Source organism: Physella acuta, unplaced genomic scaffold (genome assembly GCF_028476545.2).
Source record: "Physella acuta isolate Inbredline_101_S28 unplaced genomic scaffold, ASM2847654v3 ptg000594l, whole genome shotgun sequence".
Taxonomy (NCBI): domain Eukaryota; kingdom Metazoa; phylum Mollusca; class Gastropoda; family Physidae; genus Physella; species Physella acuta.
This window is the reverse complement of record NW_026732113.1, coordinates 48,327-67,078: the sequence shown is the minus strand read 5'-3', so window position 1 is coordinate 67,078 and position 18,752 is coordinate 48,327. Positions and strand designations below refer to the sequence as shown.

The 18,752-nt window shown below is 29.6% G+C and overlaps 2 protein-coding genes across 2 annotated transcripts; both read right to left on the bottom strand.

Annotated features, from left to right (window-relative positions):
- Window positions 1-199: 199 nt before the first annotated feature.
- LOC131947455 (uncharacterized) lies at window positions 200-1,795 on the bottom strand. The gene is made up of 3 exons (XM_059308673.1): window positions 1,742-1,795; window positions 1,501-1,525; window positions 200-597 (listed from the first exon to the last, which is right to left on the bottom strand). Exons 1-3 carry the CDS (start codon window positions 1,793-1,795, stop codon window positions 200-202), a joined length of 477 nt encoding a protein of 158 aa, XP_059164656.1.
- A 7,926-nt stretch (window positions 1,796-9,721) lies between these two features.
- On the bottom strand, window positions 9,722-18,475 carry LOC131947454 (uncharacterized). Its single transcript, XM_059308672.1, has 8 exons — window positions 18,399-18,475; window positions 14,943-15,023; window positions 14,691-14,817; window positions 12,863-12,940; window positions 12,265-12,725; window positions 11,445-11,576; window positions 11,280-11,346; window positions 9,722-10,113 (listed from the first exon to the last, which is right to left on the bottom strand). The coding sequence occupies exons 2-8, from the start codon at window positions 14,970-14,972 to the stop codon at window positions 9,722-9,724; spliced, it is 1,287 nt and encodes a 428-aa protein (XP_059164655.1). The 5' UTR covers window positions 14,973-15,023; window positions 18,399-18,475.
- Between the last annotated feature and the right edge of the window lie 277 nt (window positions 18,476-18,752).

Here is an 18,752-nt window from a genome sequence, read left to right as displayed (position 1 = left end):
CTTTTATTTTGTTTATGGGAAGTTTATATGTCTTCGTTACATTAGCAACGTATAAAATATTAGCCCTTTGGAGGAGAAAATAAGTCAAATTTCGCGTGTAACTGTATAGAATATCTAAAAGAATTCTCAACTATTAATGTATAAATTTTTAGATTGTCGTCAATATTAAGTCTGTAAGACATTAAAGAAAAAATTGACGTTAGACGTCATGAAAAACACAAGAAAAATGCGTACATTCACAACCATCATATTCAGTGAATGAAAATAATACATCTCTAGCTTTCATATAAACCTCAAAAGTTGTTGAAGCTTCAAAGCATTTTGCTTTTGTCTCAACCATAACGAGCCATGTCACCACACCACCACATCTGTGCCCAACACCAGCTTGTACAGCACGATCTCCTGCTTGTTTTATTCTAAGACTTCCTTTATACAGGCCATCAACAGGGGCGGTAAACTCTCCAGTCTTTGGATCAAAATGGTTTCCTATGTTACGTTCTACAGCCCTGAATGTAATAACTTTGTCATATCTTTTCCCGTCCCAGCGACCTTGTGAAGCAATAAAGCCCGGTGCTGGATGTTTCACTTGTTGATTGGCTGCAAAAAAATAAAATTTTAAAACAAAATGACAATTTAATTTTATTACAAGTATAGATATTGGCCTATAAATGTGGTGCCTCGATTAGCAATCGGTAATCGCTGCTTTTAACAGAATGTGCATGCGCAATGAAATATCAAAAAATATAAAGAAATAAATATATTTAATACTCATACAGGCTATCAAAGAAGACAATAATACATTTCCAGGTCCAAATTCATTAATAAGAAGTTTAATCTAATTAGTTTAGTCTAACAAGAAAATATAATAGACACAAATAATTTAATATTTTTCTGAAGGGTTTAAGAGGAGGTCACTCTGTAACACATAAAGTCAGCGAAATCAAAATGCTAACATTTTTAATACTTTAGGTTCTACTGACTTAAAATTTTTAATTTTAATGCATTTGTCATGTAAACATGTTCCATTATCTTTAAAATGGTTCCAAACACTATTTACAAAATGCCAACAGACAGAGCTACTTAGACAAATAATTTATTTGTCTTTTGAAAGCAACATTGAAAAAAAAACTACTAGATAGAATTTTATTTGACAAACATGCACCTAAGGAATGTTTACATACGTCTATAGAAGAAATTAAATGTAAAGACATTAAATGACTTTTGTTATTAAAGCATAAATAATAATGAAAGAAATTACTAAATAGAACTTTATTTTGGAAACATGTATCTAAAGAAATTTTAAAACATGCTAAAAGAATAAATTAATGTAAAGATGTTAAAAGACACTTGATTAAAACAAAACCACATAAAATACATAATATAAGTTCACTTAAGCTAGAATACACAAGATATTTTATTAATTTATTCTAAGTTTACCTTTTGTTTCCACCAGATTTATATGTCATTAAACATATTTGCTCTTACATATAAATTACCAACCAATTTTCTGAAAATCCTGTGACAACTATAAAACATTTTTTTTCCAGAGTTTCAATCTAAAAATAAAAATATTAAGTTATGACATAGGTAATGAAGTCTTTAATAAAAGTCATCATTTGAGTTGTTTTCTAATGTTTACCTTAATATAATAAATGCACAATATGTCTATTTTATAAATGCTTAAATGTGTATGCGAAATGTTTAAAACTAAATAAATACTTAAATAAATGTGTCATTTCACCTTCTTCATATTTTTCTTGGTAGTCTCTAAGTATTTGTTACTTGCTTGAATCATTTTGTCAATAGGCGACAATCTTTGTTGTAGCAGTTGACAAACCACACTATGCTGTTGAGTAGATTTACTGTCATCATTTCACACAATTGAACATTTTTTATAATTTAATTATATCAGGTATATAACATAATCAAATTGCTTGTAATTATTAGAACAATAACTCTCATGTGATTAACATAAATACTCTACAATATCACCTTAAACAGTAATTTTTCTTGCGTTGTAGAGATTAATTGAGAAACTCTTTTAATTTCTTGAGCTAAATATTCAGTTTTGTCTGTGTGATTCTGGATCTCTTTGTTTATTTTGTGTAAGGTTTTTTCATGTTTTTTCAAATCTAGAGACAGTTCCTCTAGTGCTTTGTTTGGTGTTGATTCTTTTTCTTCTAATTTTTCAATTAATTAGCTCATCTCTTCTATTTTGTTGTCTTGTTCATGTTTTTGTTTTCTTATGTTTTTTAAATTCTGCTTTTGTTTCTTAGACATATTTTAAAATATTACCGTCATATTACTTTGTTCTGCTACAAAATTGTCTCTCCATTGTTTTATTTCTGAGATGTCATCTTCAGTCTTTTGTTTTGCATCTTGTAGAGAAGTTAATGTTGTTCCTATATCTTTAAGTCTTCTTATTGTTTCTGTATGACTTGCCACTTTAGATAAAATGTAAAATTAAGCTGAGAAATATGATAACAATTCATAATTTTCAAATTTGTTTAGCTTTATTGTGATCATTATCAAGCATTACATTTTTATTAAAAGCTTTATAATGCATATTTGTCTTCATTGGGTATTGTTTTAATTCTGTAGGCTACATACAAATAAGTTTAAATTAGGGTACACAACTATTATGTTACAAATGTATTAATGCACATTGCAATACAATTTGTCGTTAGGATTAAACGTAGTGATGCAAAATTTTAATAAGAAAAAAAAAAACCAGGTGTAAAGTCTGTTGAAATATTTTCTTCTGTTAATTTTAAACTTTTACTTTCCAGTGTTGTCTTATATCCTGTCATCTTTGTGGATTCTGTTAAGAAGATACAAACATGATGCACATCAGTCAACATTGAATTAAATTAAGTAAAGCATTGGCCATAGTGTCTCTATTTGTACACTCAGTGACAGCAGTTTAAAATTGATAATTTGTTACAAACGAAGTTCACAATAGTGACTCAATAGTCAGTGTGAAGTAGTTTATAAAAGTTAAAGAAATTATAATTTGGTAAGTGTTACAAAATATAATAGCTTTATAAGCTAAAAAATTAAACAAATTTGTAAAAAGTAAATACAAGTGTAATAAAAAAAAATGTAAAATATAAAATGATCACCATACCAGTGAACATGTCTGTGTGTTTATGTAGTTATACTATTAAAATAACAAAATGCAGGTAAGGTCTATCTATTATTTCATCCAAACTTGTTTAATACTAAATAATTTAAATATTGATTGCATTCAGTATTTAAAATAATTAAAAAATACATTGAGACTTGTCAATTGCTATAGGTATGAATTGTAGGCATATACTGTGATGTTACATTATTTTACTTTAAAATACAACTAATTAAAATGACAACATTACTAACAAAACCAAATTTGAATATGTCTAGTCAGTTTACCTGCTGTATAAAATCACTGATCCTACTATGTAGATGAAAACTTGACTCGTCGATTAGCTCCAGCTGTGTAGTTAAATATTTCTTTAGGTGGTCAGACATCTGTGTAGAGTTTATTTAAGTAAGATTTGAAAATGTTCTTTTTTTTTTCATAAATTCTGGCAAATTTATTCTTACTTTTAGTATGTTGTAAAATTACATTTAAACTCTTAAAATATAGGCCTAATTATTTACTTAAAATTACTAGTTGCATACATTAATTGCAAATTAATGATAGAATTATTTCATATGTACACTATTTTATGAAATATTATAAGGTATATCATTTGAATATTAAACATTATATTACCAACCATTAGATCTATGATCCAGCTAACCAATTGCTACTAATGCCACTAAAATAATTAATAATTGTAAACTAGATCTAGCAGTTAGCAATAATGCTATTAATACTGTAGTGAATGCCCCTATTATTATCAAACATATGTAGCTGTTATAAGAATAGAACTATAAAAATCATGTATAATTAAGTACAATATAGTATATAGGGATTTAATTTTTATCAATTAAGTTGGTGGTGAGGTAGACCCAAACCCTAACATTTTAGGCTATAAATTTAGAAATTGGTGGCTATACCATATATATAGTATATACTAAGTTAAAACAGAAAGTTTAAAGGCTAAATTCAGAATATTGTATAAGCTAATAATTAATAATACTAATATAAATATAATAATAACAAAACAAAACAACATTAAAATTATATTAACAACTTAGATCTTAGAGTTAAGAGTTTAGTTTAGGTAGTTAGTAACTAATGTCAACAATAAATAGTCAATATGGTTAATATTGTTTTTTTTAAAGAAGTAGATCTAGATCTAAGCTTATACTTATACTTTATACAAAACACTCGGTGTTTCTTCCGGACTTTTTTCTCCTGGGGGGGGGGGGGGGGGATTGAAATTTTCGAGGTGGGGGGAGGGGCAGTGGACTTTCTTCGGGGGGCGGACAATGTTAAAAGTATATATTTTCGGGGAAGGGGAGGGGGCGGTAGACTTTATTCGGCGCCCCCCCCCCCCCCCCCCCCGCCGCCGAAAAGATGCCTGGAAGAAACTCTGAAAACATTCCAATCTCATTATTGTCAAATATAAATCAGGAGAACATTTAAATTTTAACTTATTTAGAAATATTTTAAACATTTAGAGAACTTATACATACGCTTGCGAGTCCTATTTACTTTTTAGATCAATGATCAGTAGGCTGATAAAATAATATGGGGAAAATCCGATTATTCTAAAATGATTGTTTCATTTTACAATAACACACGAAACAAATCTTTAGTGATGCAAATTGTTTCTTACAGGGGCACTTACGTGAATAAAGTGACTGGTGAAAATTAAAATGCGACCAGATGCCCAAGCGTGACAATTGATAAAAAAGATGTTAATAATGCTCCTATAGTTTGTATTATAGAAATATGTATCAAACTAACCTGATGCTCCTATAATGTGTAGGCTACTAGAGAAAGATATATTAAACTCACCTGTTATGTTGATGCTATAGCTTGTACTGGAATCAGGGAACTTGGTAGCTTTGGGGTGGCTAACACTGAGAGTTTCTTCCAGGCATCTCTTCGGGGCAGAGCCCCACCCCCAGTCCCCTCGAAGAATGTCTACCGCCCCCTCCTCGAACGACATGGATTGTATATGTAAAATATATACTTTTAACAGTGTCCACCCCCTTCCCCCCCCCCCCTCAGGAAATTTAAGCACGCCACCCGAAAATGTGAAGTCTCCCTCCCTCCGCCACACGGAGAAACATGTATGAAAGAAACACTGCACTGAAAATGGAAATAATATAATTTTGCCAGTCCTGGACGACGTAATTGTTACAGAAAGCAACCCCGCTGCTATATCATTTTCAATTAATTGTTCATGCTTGTCTTTTGTCCACTTGTGATGAAGGATTGTCTGACACAATGTACTAAGGGGAAGGAACAATGTAATTTGAGTTATGAGATAGTTTTATTGATGCTTACCCTTAACGGATGACCCTAGGAAACTTATTTAGTATCGAATACCCTGAAAAATGTATACGCGACTCTCGAGTTTGTTTAGTTATTTAAATAGTGTTGTATTATTATATAGTCTATTTGTAGTGCACTCTTCTTTTTTATTTTTACCGCATATTTCAAAACTTATTATTACTGACTAAGTTTTTTTTTACATTGAATATACAAATATAAATAACAATGTCATATCGGGGAATTCCAATATTAGGTAACTCTAATCAAACCTAAAGTGGGCGTATACTTGAAAGAGTTAGTCTAATCATAAAACATTGTTTTTATGTATTCTATTGAATGCTTCATCAACGTAAGTTAAATATTGCAAGTAGAATTATTTACTTAACATCTACTTGTGTTTCTTTCAGTATTTTTCTCCGGAGGTGGGGCACTTGGTATTTTCGGGGAAGTGGGGGGGGGGGGGGGGTTGGTGGCGGTAGACTTACTCACTGTTTCCTTCAGACATTTTTCTCCGGGGGGGGGGGGCACTTGAAATTTTCGGGGGGGGGGGGGGCACTGTTAAAAAAATATATTTTCTATATAAATTTCATTTCGTTCGGGGGGGGGGGGGGCGGTAGACTTTCATCACTCCCCTCTTCCCCCGAAGAGATGCCTGGAAGAAACTCTGGACTTACTTTGTGGGGGGGGGGGGGGGAAGAAACTTTGACAGCTACTACCGACGTGTTTATCTGCACCTTCCAGGCAGTTAGTTAAAATATTGTATTTAATAAAAGGCTTGAAACATTGCTTTATGACTTTACCCCCCCCCCCCCCTCCCCCTACGCCTCTGGATCGAGTCTACCATTATACATTATACAAACTGCTTTTTTCGTTTGCTCATGACTAAAGTTTTATTTTTTTAATCTCTAGATGTCCCATCACTCAAAGCAATATTTGAACACACAGCTTAGTCAGCTAGAGGAATCATGTCTTCATTTACAAAATAGCTTCAGTGAATTTATTAAGATGGTAAATATGGACGTTATGTTTTTTTTAATGACATTTATATTTTTTACTTTATTTTAATATAAAAAAATTGACATGCCCTCATTATTAAAATTTACTTTAAAATGCTAATTAGCAATAAAAAAACCAATTATTTTTATAGATTAAACTAAAAGCAACAGAATTTCTTGGGAATGCTACAGACACTTATTTAACAATCAAAGATATTATGCTGATGGTAACAGCAGCGCAAAGTATAATACTAGAGCATATGGATTTGTTAATGGGTAAGTTATTAATAAGCAATACTTGAACATATTTCTCAAAAAGATAGCCCACAAATAAAAATGTGTACTTTGCAATGAAAAATAACATGAACAAAGTTTTCATGATCTACAAATTGCATTGCATTTAATTATTTTAATCATCATTTAAATATCACAATATATAGCGTTATGCAAAGATAAGATCAATATTTAGCTTACATAATTTAACAGAATCCACCAAGATGTTTCCTACCACTGAAGAAATACAAACAGGAACTAAATATTTGACACCACCTCAAGCGAAACCAATCTCTCATACACTTATGTCAGGTAAATTAATCATATTTAACTGAGTAGAAAATCACTGATGATCTGATATGTGCCTCATTAAAACATCGTATTAATATCACCAAATCATTAAGTTTTGAATCAAGTTTAAACTTAATGTAGAAACTTTATATCAATTAGCCTACCTCTCCTATAGCCTCAATGTTTTTAGCTTTGAATACTATCTCTATCAATGTATGTTTTCCTAATAAATATATTACATTTTCTTTATAACCCTTTTTCCTACAAATGCCATTGCATATATTACATTTTATCAAAATTTAACTAACAGGTGAAATTCATTCAAGTGTTATCAAAAGGCTAGAACATATTGAAGCTAACATATCTTCTCTTCAATTCACAAAATTAAAGACAGACGATAACATATCAGAAATAAAACAATGGAGAAACAACTTTGTAACAGAACAAAATGCCTTGTGGATACAATTTGAACACTTAACAAACAAACAAAAACAAAACTTCATACAACAGGTTATTGAACAAAATGAGAAAATAATGGAGCTGAATAATGAAACAAAAATTTTAAAAGAAACCGTATCAATGTCTAACACAATGCTAGATAAACTGTCTCTAGATTTAAAAGAATATGAAAAAAACGTATGAACTTTGAATGAAGAAATACAAGTTTACACTCCCAAATCTGACAATTTTACACAAGAAAGCACATGCTTTTTAGAACAAACTTCAACTTTACAAGTGGATAACAGCAAAAGCAAAGTAAATATAATAACCTTTAGTTTTTTTAACAATATTTATTCATTAGTTAGTTAAATAAGGAACAAATCAATGATAAATTTATCATGGTAGCCTAAGTACAATGCTTGATTAAAGTATGAAGTACAATAATCTGTTGTTTATTCTAAACTTATATTTGTACATCTGCTTGATGGAAACAGTTTTAGGTGTCTGAAGAATAGTGCAAATACAAATCTAATGAATTTATAGTGTTTTCAGCCAGTTTAAAAAAAGATTAAGAGCTATTTCTAGGAAAAAATTTGGTACATAATATTAATATTGAAGGTAAAATGACTCAATCAATTTTGAGTTATCAGAATTTTCGTAAATGTTAACACTCTCTTTATGCAGGCTGTTAATGTGTAATATATGTATTGAATTGTGCAAAAAGTATATCAATGATTATGGCCAATCAAAATGTATCTGTAAATTATATAAATATTTTTTTACTGTCTGAAATATGACATCCCATGTATCCACTACCAGATTCAAACACTTGAAAAAGAAGTTTTAAAGTGTCACAGGATTTCCAGACTATTGGTAGGTCAATTAACTTTATTCTTTAAGTACTATAAACATCATAATTTTATGTAAAAAAACATATGTATAAATGAAATTCACCACATGCATCATTTGTTTATACGCCGAGTTTGTTAATTTTTGTGTAGATTAAGAAATTTTACAGTTTTTAGTTTTCTAAAATGTGGTCGTTGTCTTACTTCTCCAATTATTTACTTTTACTGGGCTAATTTGGTTTATGATTATATTGTTTAGAGCTGAAACATAATAAGAGCAATAGTTTTACTTGCCATAAGAACTATGCATAAAAGAATACTCATATAGTAGCTATGGGGTGAGAAAGTAATTTTTTGAAATGAAATATGTTAAGTGTCCAATGTGTAAATTTTGTAAGTAATTCACAATGCTATTACCAATGAATCAAGTAAAAAAAGGACTAAAATTTTAAGAGACATAAACATATATAACTTTACTGTATGGCTTTGAGTTAATATGATTACTATATACTTAATAAATGCCCAAATTTGATCACGTTTTGTCTGTTTGTGCATTTTTATTTTAGTAAGCCTTGTTAAGTTTTACATGTGATTATAGTTTGACTTGTCTTTGTACATGCTACAATATGTATAACATTTATTTATTGTATACATTTCTTCTATAACTGACCAATGGCATTTCTTGTTTATTTTAGCGAATCAAAGAGGAAAACTGTGTTCACTAGGTTTTATTGCTTCACAAGGATTTTATGAAAGAAAGATGTATTTTATAATCTTACATCAAATGCATTTTGTAACATAAAGAAATTTATTTATAAACTTTACAATAGTGAAACCAATTCCTCCTTATAACATCAACAATATCAACTTTATTTGGCAAAAGACATTAAAAAAAAAATCTAACATCAAATATTTTTGGTAAAATTCAGACATTTATTTTTACAATCTTACATCAAAAGTATTAAGTAAAATAAGACATTTCATTAATTTTTTTCAATCTAACACCAAATGAAATTAGTAAAATACAGAAAATTATTTTTACACCAAATGTATTAAGTAAAGTACAGAAAATTATTTTTACAACACTAAATGTATTAAGTAAAATACAGACTATAATTTTATAATCTAACAATGGTGAAACCACTTCCTCCTTCTAGCTTCAACTTGTAACAACAAAACATCAACTTTATTTGGTAAAATAAACATAAAAAAAAAATCTAACATCAAATATTTTTGGTAAAATTCAGAAATAAATTTTTTCAATCTTACATTAAATGTATTAATTATTAAGTAAAATAAGACATTTATTTTTTCAATCTAACACCAAAAGTATTAAGTAAAGTACAGAAAATAATTTTTACAACACCAAATGTATTAAGTAAAATACAGAAAATTATTTTTCAACACTAAATGTAGTAAGTAAAATACAGACTTTATTTTTATAATCTAACAATGGTGAAACCACTTCCTCCTTGTAGCCTTGCCCCTACATCAGCTTGAACCACTTGAAAGAAAAGTTCTCCCCCTTTCTTCATGGAAACAACAGTTGATGCACAGACTGATGTTAGGGCAGACTTGACAAAAACTTCATTGCATAACACATCCCCCATTAAAACATTCACTCGAATTAGTTTATTTTCATTCTCCAGCAATGTTGCAATGACCAGATAGATGCCATCATCTGGTGCTACAAGCTTGCCTGTTGTCTGATTAAAATGGCAGCCGTTACATTCCCAAACATTATAGAATGTAGAAACAATGGTTCCCCTGGTTACTGGTGTGTTGTTATCAACGTGCAGTTGACAGATGTAAGGTTTACATGAAGGGGATTCTGTTGGGAAAATGTGAAATTATTGTTAATATTATTAAACATAATGTATGTGTTTGTTTCTGTGTGATTGTGTCAATTTAATGTTTTTATGTGTGTGTGTGGGGAGGGGGGGGGAAAGCAGGTAAACGTGTGTTTGGTGAGGGGGAAAAGGGTGTGCATAAGTAAGTTATTTATTTCTACTGACACTTCAATACTGTCTGTTGTTATATTTTGTTTGACATGTATTTTATGTCTATAAGGTCTACTGATGTTTTAAAACGGCTGTTGTTTACACATCCTCAATACAGTCTGTTGTAAGATCACACATTGGTAATACACTGATTGATATATTTAGTGGATCTAAATAAGGCAACACTTATCCATAGTTGTAAGTAGTCAATGTAGCTATTGTATTTATAAATAACATAGCTGGTAGCTAATCTATATACATAATTCAAATTCTCTTCATGGGGACCATACGAGACACCACGCAGCTTATCCACCACCCTCATCCCCACCTGTCAGGTGAGCTATGGTTCACCCCAAATGTTTACAATAGTAGAGCTGGTTCGAATAAGTGATGGCTGTTAGGGGCAGATAATTTTCTTTTTAAATGATTTGAAACTAAGGGGAGGTAATGAGTTCTGCTTGATATTTTTATTGTTGTCTGTAAACGGCTGCTTTCACTGGGCGGGTAAGCAGGGGGGTGGGGTATTTTTGAATTCACGAATTATGAATTGTTGATAAGTAGAAAATAAAACAACTAGAAAGCGGCGTATGCTACATAGTGGGTCAGCTCAGGTGTTTATAAACAACATAGCTGGTAACTACATACATATCAACAACATAGCTCTTAGCTAATGTGTTTGTTGGATTTGTTGATTCTAAGTCAAGAGACAACCACTATGGTTCAGAGACAGGGTGTACAAGAGGTGTAACTCTTGCCACAATTCTCCCAGTAGACAGGGGGTAGGAAATAAATTGATCCAAGTGTTTAGGCTCATTAAATTAAGTCAGTTAGAGGTTGTCTATAGATAATTTAATCAGTCACCTTTACACCACAAGAAAATATGTGGTCTAAAATAAACAGGTATAACTGTGCATCTCAAAATGTAATAGGATAAAATTAATAAGCATAACAGCTACATTTTAAATGTGAAATTTAAAAGTAAAACTACTACACTTACTAATTGTATTCAAAGGTGTTGAAAGCTTCAAAACATCCTTTACTTGATTTTCAAGCTTCAAAACATCCTTTACTTGATTTTCAAGCTTCAAAACCTTCTTTTACCTGATTTTCAAGCTTAAAAAACATCCTTTACTTGATTTTCAAGCTTCAAAATATCCTTTACTTGATTTTCAAGCTTCAAAACATCCTTTACTTGATTTTCAAGCTTCAAAACATCCTTTACTTGATTTTCAAGCTTCAAAACATCCTTTACTTGATTTTCAAGCTTCAAAACATTCTTCGCTTGATTTTCAAACTGCAGAACAGTAAAAAAAAGACATTAAATTTAATAATTTAAAAAGTATTTTCAAAGATGACAAAGAAGAGGCCAACTATTTTTTAAAAATATAGATAAATGTATTAAATAAAAACAATTTTTTAAAATTTATTTCTTTTGAATGTGTAGATCCCCTATAAATACTATAATACATTAATATATATCTCAAACAGAACACAATTCTCTAGTAACTGGTCAGTTTTTATCCTATGACACCTAAGTCTATGTTAACTGGTAAGTTTATATTCTTTATGATGCAAACTTAAATTAATAACTGGTTAATATGACACATACTCTTGTTACTGGTCATTTTAAATCTCCTGTAACACTAACAAAACTGGTCAGTCTACTTCCCTATGACATTGACATGATAAATGGATATGATATACTAGCTGTTACAATAACAATAAATCTGGTCAGTTTATATTCTGACAATAACAAAGCCTGTCAGTTTTAATTTGTATTAAAATGTATAACACAAAACACGGTACGATATTCACCAAATTAATGGAGGTTTACCTGTTGAAAACACACACCCTACAATCACAATGTAAAATATCTGACACATCTTGAACACAATACAATGAAATTTCTAAACATGGCTACAAACTAGTTAAACAAAATATTGCTTTCATAAGTAAACACAAAAAACAACCTAATTAATTACCTTAGCATATAACTCATTTAAGTTACAAGTTGTATGTAGCATGTTTTCCTGTAGTTGGTCTTGTATAGAAGACACCAGAGAGCAATGAATTCTAACTTCTTGTGTTAGACTATCTGTTTTAAGTTCCATCTCTTGATTTATTGGGTTTAAGTTGTTTTCATATTCTTTGATCTTTACAGAAAGTTTTTCTAGTGTTTTGTTTGACTGTGCTTCCTTTTCTTTTAAACTCTCAATTTCTTTGTTTAGCTCCTTTATTTTGTCATCTTGTTCTCTTATTTCTTGTCTGAGGCTTTCAAGATTTTGTTTTTGTTGATTACAAAATTGTTCTGCCATATTATTTTTTTCTGTCTGCAAGTTGTCTCTCCATTGTTTTATTTCTAATATGTCATCTTCAGTCTTTTGTTTGCTGTCTTGAAGAGAAAATAGAGCTTTCTCTATAAGTTCTAGTCGACTGATTATTTCTGTAATACATGTAAAATTAACACACAATATTTAAAACAATGAAATAAGTATAAACTTTAAAAGTAGAAGTATTACATGCTTAACTTAGCTTCTTTTTTTATATATTTATTTCAGTAAAAAAAAAACAACCAATTACTCGCTGTTTGTAGAAATTGTTTAGCCGCTTGAATTGATTTACTGTCTTCATATTTTTCTGTTGATGTAGTTTGTGGTGCTGAGTAAAATAAAATGTCTTCATTACATGGTTGATATGAATACATACTTAAAAGTTTTTTTTTGAGGGGTTTGTTTCTTGTCATTTTTGTTTAAGGGGATATGCGCGGAAAAAAATCACAAAATTTCTTGTTTTTTGTCATGATGGGTTTCTTGCACTTTTGGATACTTTGTCCATTTTTGTATATAGAAAATAATAACTTTAAAGAAAAAAAAATTATTTTATGTGTTTGAATTACGATTTTTATGACCCTATTAATTAAAAAATAATCAATTTTTCCCAATCTTACAAGCTCTCTATGAAAAGTTTTATATCCGTCATTATATTGTATTTGACATCATTGGAAAGCTGGATTTCTCATGTATTTTATAAACTTAATTTCCTACATCTCGGAAACATCCAAAGCTTACAATCGGCTTTGCAGTTTACACAGATATGGTACTTTCCTGACCTAGTTTTCGTTACTTTTGGCTGTTTTTCTCAGTTTGCAGGTTTTTAACACTAAAAAGCCTACTACTTTTTTATTTATTAAACAATGCCAACCATATTTTCAGTAAACGTTCTTGATGCAAAAATACAACTTTTGTCACGAGGGAATTGTGATTGCTTTCATAGAAAAAAAGTATTTGGTAATTAATATGCACATTTTGAAACTTTTGAATACTAAAAAGGGTACGATTTTTTAGACCTTATAAAATTCTTACTAGTAATTATTTCAAAAAGTTGTCGTGACAAAAGTTTTAATATATACTGAAATATAAGCAGTTTAAATTTGATTACTATAGATGCATAAATAAAAAAGCCTTAGCATTTTTAAAAGTACCGAAAAATTCAAAATGGCGGAGGTTTTTTGGTTTCCATGACAACCAAAATTGTTTTCGACCTTTTTTTTTGCTGTTTAATACTTACTTTTATATGCCAAATATGATTAAAGTATTCAAAAGGCTTTAGATCTTAAACTGTAAAAAATAGAAAAAAACATAGCATATCCCCTTAAGAAGATTTAACAGTGCTGCGGATGTAGTAGGGGACCATTTTTTGTTTTTGTTTATTGTCAGTATTGTTGGAATAGTGCACCACAGGTTTTCCAAGTACTTCAGGCTATAAATCAGAGGTGTAGCGAGGGGCGCCAAATAGAAAGTTTGAGGGGGGGGGGGTGCAAATGAAAAGTTTGAGGGTGGGGTGGCGGGTGCAAATAGAAAGTTTCTCCACGGGCGCCGGGAAGGGTTGCTACGCCTCTGCTATAAATAGATGTGCATGTGTATGTTCAGTCATTTAATTTATTTCATTAGTTAAATATCATGTTTCTTCTATGTTGGTACTTTAAAATAGATAATTTAGTACAAAAATACATCATATTATTCTATGATCAGTCTTTTTAAAAATTAAGTTATCAAATAAATTGTTAATTCTTCTAATTTTTGTTGATACTATGTATGCTGAATAAAAAAAAATCTGAAGTAATATTATACAAGATTAAATTTATAGTCATGTATAAATATTTACTTCAAATTGTGTAAATTTATATATATATATATATAGATATATATATCTGTGCACTCAATGTACTTAAAAATGTGTCAATTAAAAAAAAAATTGAAAGCTTGTGTACAGTCATCATATAAGTTTTTTATTTAAAATTGTGTAAAAACCCAAATATTGATATAATAAGTAAAGTCATTTTTTACATGCTTACTTAAAACTGTGTAAATATTAATATCATATAAAAATCATTGAATAAGAAATTTACTTAAAGTTTGTGATGCTCCACCCAACCGTGCTGAGGTCGCTGCTTTAACTTCTGGGAAAGGTTTTCTGAAGGTGAAAGATGAGTTGACATTTTTATCTCCTAACTCAGCCTTAGTTTTGTCTGCAGTCTGAAAAATGATAAGTGAATTAGGATGACGCTTTTGTTGGTAAATGTAGTCTATTATATCCGCTTATGTCTTATATACAAAGTAAAGGTAAAATAATGAATAATTACAATTCAATAAAATCTTACAGTTTTGACAGCTTCATTGCCAGGTTCCATAATTTTTGTTTGTTCTTCAAACTAGTTTGTGCGTTTTGTAACAAGCTTGGACTAAATTCAAAACAAAATAAAGAAATTAATTGAGAGGTTTTAACTGTCTGCTCACTAAATCTACTTATGTGTTACATGCAATATAATACTGAACCCATTTGAAAATATCAGGCTATGCCAATCTGTAGAAAAGGTATTCATTTTGTAATTTAAATGTATAACACTTTCTTATGTTTGTTAATGGTTTTTTAAAAAGTTACAAAAGGAACAGAAGCCTTTTTCACATTAGCCGTAAACAGCAAATATATTATGAACAACAAAAAATATAACGCTAGAATATACACAGAAATAGAATAAGAGAAATGATAAACATCGTAAGGATTCTGTTTTAGGTGGTCATGCAATAGGTAGTTTTTTTAGTTTTGTTTAGAATAGATTTTCAGATAAAGAGACAATAGTTTTTAAAACTTTTAAAGTTTTAACTTTTATTTTATTTACATTAGCAATCTTGTTCCATAAATTTAAACAAATTATCGAATTATCGCCAGAGTATATTCACTTAGATTCTTTAGATGAGATCTACTAACTTGGAGTAGGATTATCTTTTCGGGTAATCTCCAAGTATAGCGTAGGAAATTATCCAGTAATGTTTGTAGAGTTTGGTAAACATTACTTACTGTAAACCATAGTTTATCTGACCATTGAAATGTAAATAGTCAAGTGTACTAAATAGGTGTTTGAACTATATTTTAAGTTTAATATGACATTCACAAAGAAACAAAAATAAATAGAATATTAGTTACAGTTAAATCTAGTAGCTCTAAATATAAATAATAAAGTCAAGTGTAGTAGCCTAATTAGTTTAATTATATTTTTAGAAACGGAAAAAAAAAATTGTGACGGCCAATTAGATATCCAGACCTAGAATCTAGGCCAAGTAAAAATGTTTACCAAAATAGTAAAAATGGCTAGAAATAGAACAATGTTTAATAGCAGCAATAATTAGCAAAAACACTTAAAAATAATTAGAAATACAAAATTAATAGCAAAATAATAGTATTTAATTTTATTAACATGCACCTAAAATCAATCTAGAATCTAGATATATAAACATTTTAAAATTAAAACAAAACATGGTGCCAAATAAAGTTTAATAAAGTAAGGTTTAATTTCAAAGAGAAGTAGAATAGATCAACCACCAGTGGATTCTGGAACGACGTAACAGACTACGCCTTATACCATTTTTTAAAATGCTAATCTGTATAGATCTACTAATACCATTCCAGAATACTAATCTAGGCTGTGCTAGATTTATTCTATATATCTACTACTCAAATACACTGGCTTGACTGGGGGATTCTAGATCTCGGTCTCTAATAGCTACTAGTAACTAGATCTAGATTAGTAGCTCAGGCTGATGCAGGTGTAGAGTCTAGCTAGCTAACTAGCTAGCCACATCTAGAAAATCTAGATCTAGACCAGATCTAGTTTTTCTAGATGTCTACTAGATCTAGATCTAGTTAGTGGCTAGCTGGACTAGCTGCTACTGCTAGCTAGACTGACTAACTCTCTGATCTAATGCTAACTCACTAGTTATATTATAAATATAAATTGTCCATGGTTGATGAGAATCAAATATTCTTTAACAGTAAGTAAGAATAAGTTAACAGAGAGAGAGAGAGAGAGAGAGAGAGAGAGAGCTACAACAGTATGATGAGTATGTTGATACTACATCATAGATCTACAAGTGATAACAAGTTTCTAGTAATTACTACTGATAAAATCTCTTTATAATTTAAATATAGATTCTAGAATCTATTATAATATAATAATAATAAAGCATAAGGTCAAAATTTGCCAGTTTCCTGTTTTTGTCCGAATTCTGTCAGGGCGATCATAACAGTTAACACTGAGACCAATCATATTTAATATTTATGATTCTAGCCCTCAACAGTCATAAGACATAAACATTTGATGATCAATCATAATGATAATCATTGGATTGATAATGTAAAAAGACGAGACTGGTATTAAAAATTTTTAAGTTTAAAGAATAAAGGGTAATCTATCGTTTTGGGTACGTAAAATCGCCCGCGACTTGAATGTGAAAAACAGGTGACTCCTTAAATTTTAATAATTATTTCACATTTTGAGGAGGATTTATGTTTTTTAAAATACTAAAAAGTTCCTTTGTTTCATTTATGCACCTGTTTTTATTAAGTTTTTAAACAGTTGAATTAAAACTTTTCAGTAATAAATGATGAAGACTAGCGATGTTTCCAACAGATGCAACCATGCTCATTTACTTACTATAACAGTCATCTTGTTTAAGTTTTATTTTTATAAACTTATAGCGCAAGATTCAAGGGGAAGCCACTCTATTTTTTATTATTTAATTATAGTATATAATATATTGATATAAGTATATAATAATTTATTATATACTTATATCAATATATTATAATTATATACTATAATACTATAGTTAGTAAATCTTGCTAGCAGACACAGTTGTTTAAAGTTTAAAGTTAATTTCTGGCCTATATTGATATATTTCGCCATTTATTTAGGTTTATTATTCATTTATCTATAATATTTGACACAAACATATCACAATATAGATCTAGATCTACTTCTATTAATATTAAAGCCTTGACAATGAGGTAACGTTTTCGTACTTTAATAATAGCCGCGGGCGATTTTACGTACAAAACGATAGATTACCGAATGCCGAATAGATATAAGATTATAGGGTAATCTATCGTTTTGGGTACGTAAAATCGCCCGCGGCTATTAATGTACGAAAAAGTTACCTCATTGTCAAGGCTTTAGTAGAAGTATATTGTGATATATTTGTGTCAAATATTATAGATAAATGAATAATAAACCTAAATCAATGGCTAAATATATCAATATATGCCAGAAATTAACTTTAAACAGCAGTGTTTGCGAGCAAGATTTGCTATATAAACAGCAGCCATTTGTAAAATAGAGTGACTTCCGCCTGTCTCGCGCTATATCCGCTTTAAAAAAAAACTTAAACAAGATGGCTGCTATAGTAAATGAGCATGGTTGCATCTGTTGGAAACATCGCTAGTCTTCATTTATTACTGAAAAGTTTTAATTCAATTGTTTAAAAACAGGTACATAAATGAAAGAAGGAAACATTTTTGTATTTTTCAAAACATAAATCCTCCTCAAAATGTGAAATAATTATTAAAATTTAAGGAGTCACCTGTTTTTCACATTACTAGTCGCGGGCGATTTTACGTACCCAAAACGATAGATTACCGATTATAGATCTAGATCTAGATCTAATAATTTGATCTACAGCGAAATATTTCATTAGCTTTAAATTTATATAGATCTAGATCTAGATCTATTGGAGAAGCTTTCACTCATCCAGAAAACGTTTAAATATTTTAAATACCATACATGAAATGAGAAACAAGCCAACACAACACGCATCTACAGAAGTAAATAAGCCGCCATATTTTAAAAATAGATTTGGGTGTTTTAAAAAATGAATTAGGCTCTACTAGATCTATATTGAAACAAACTTAAGCCTAGATCTAGATCTATATTTTTTATTGTTCTGCTACCAAATTGTAACACATAAGCATTCATTAAAAAAAACGTTTTAATTACAAGCTTTTATGTAATAATGCACTAAAAAGTAGAAAATAAATTGTACACGACTATTTAAATAGTTAAAAAATAAAGAAAGTATATATATATATATATATATATATATATATATATATATATATATATATATATATATATATG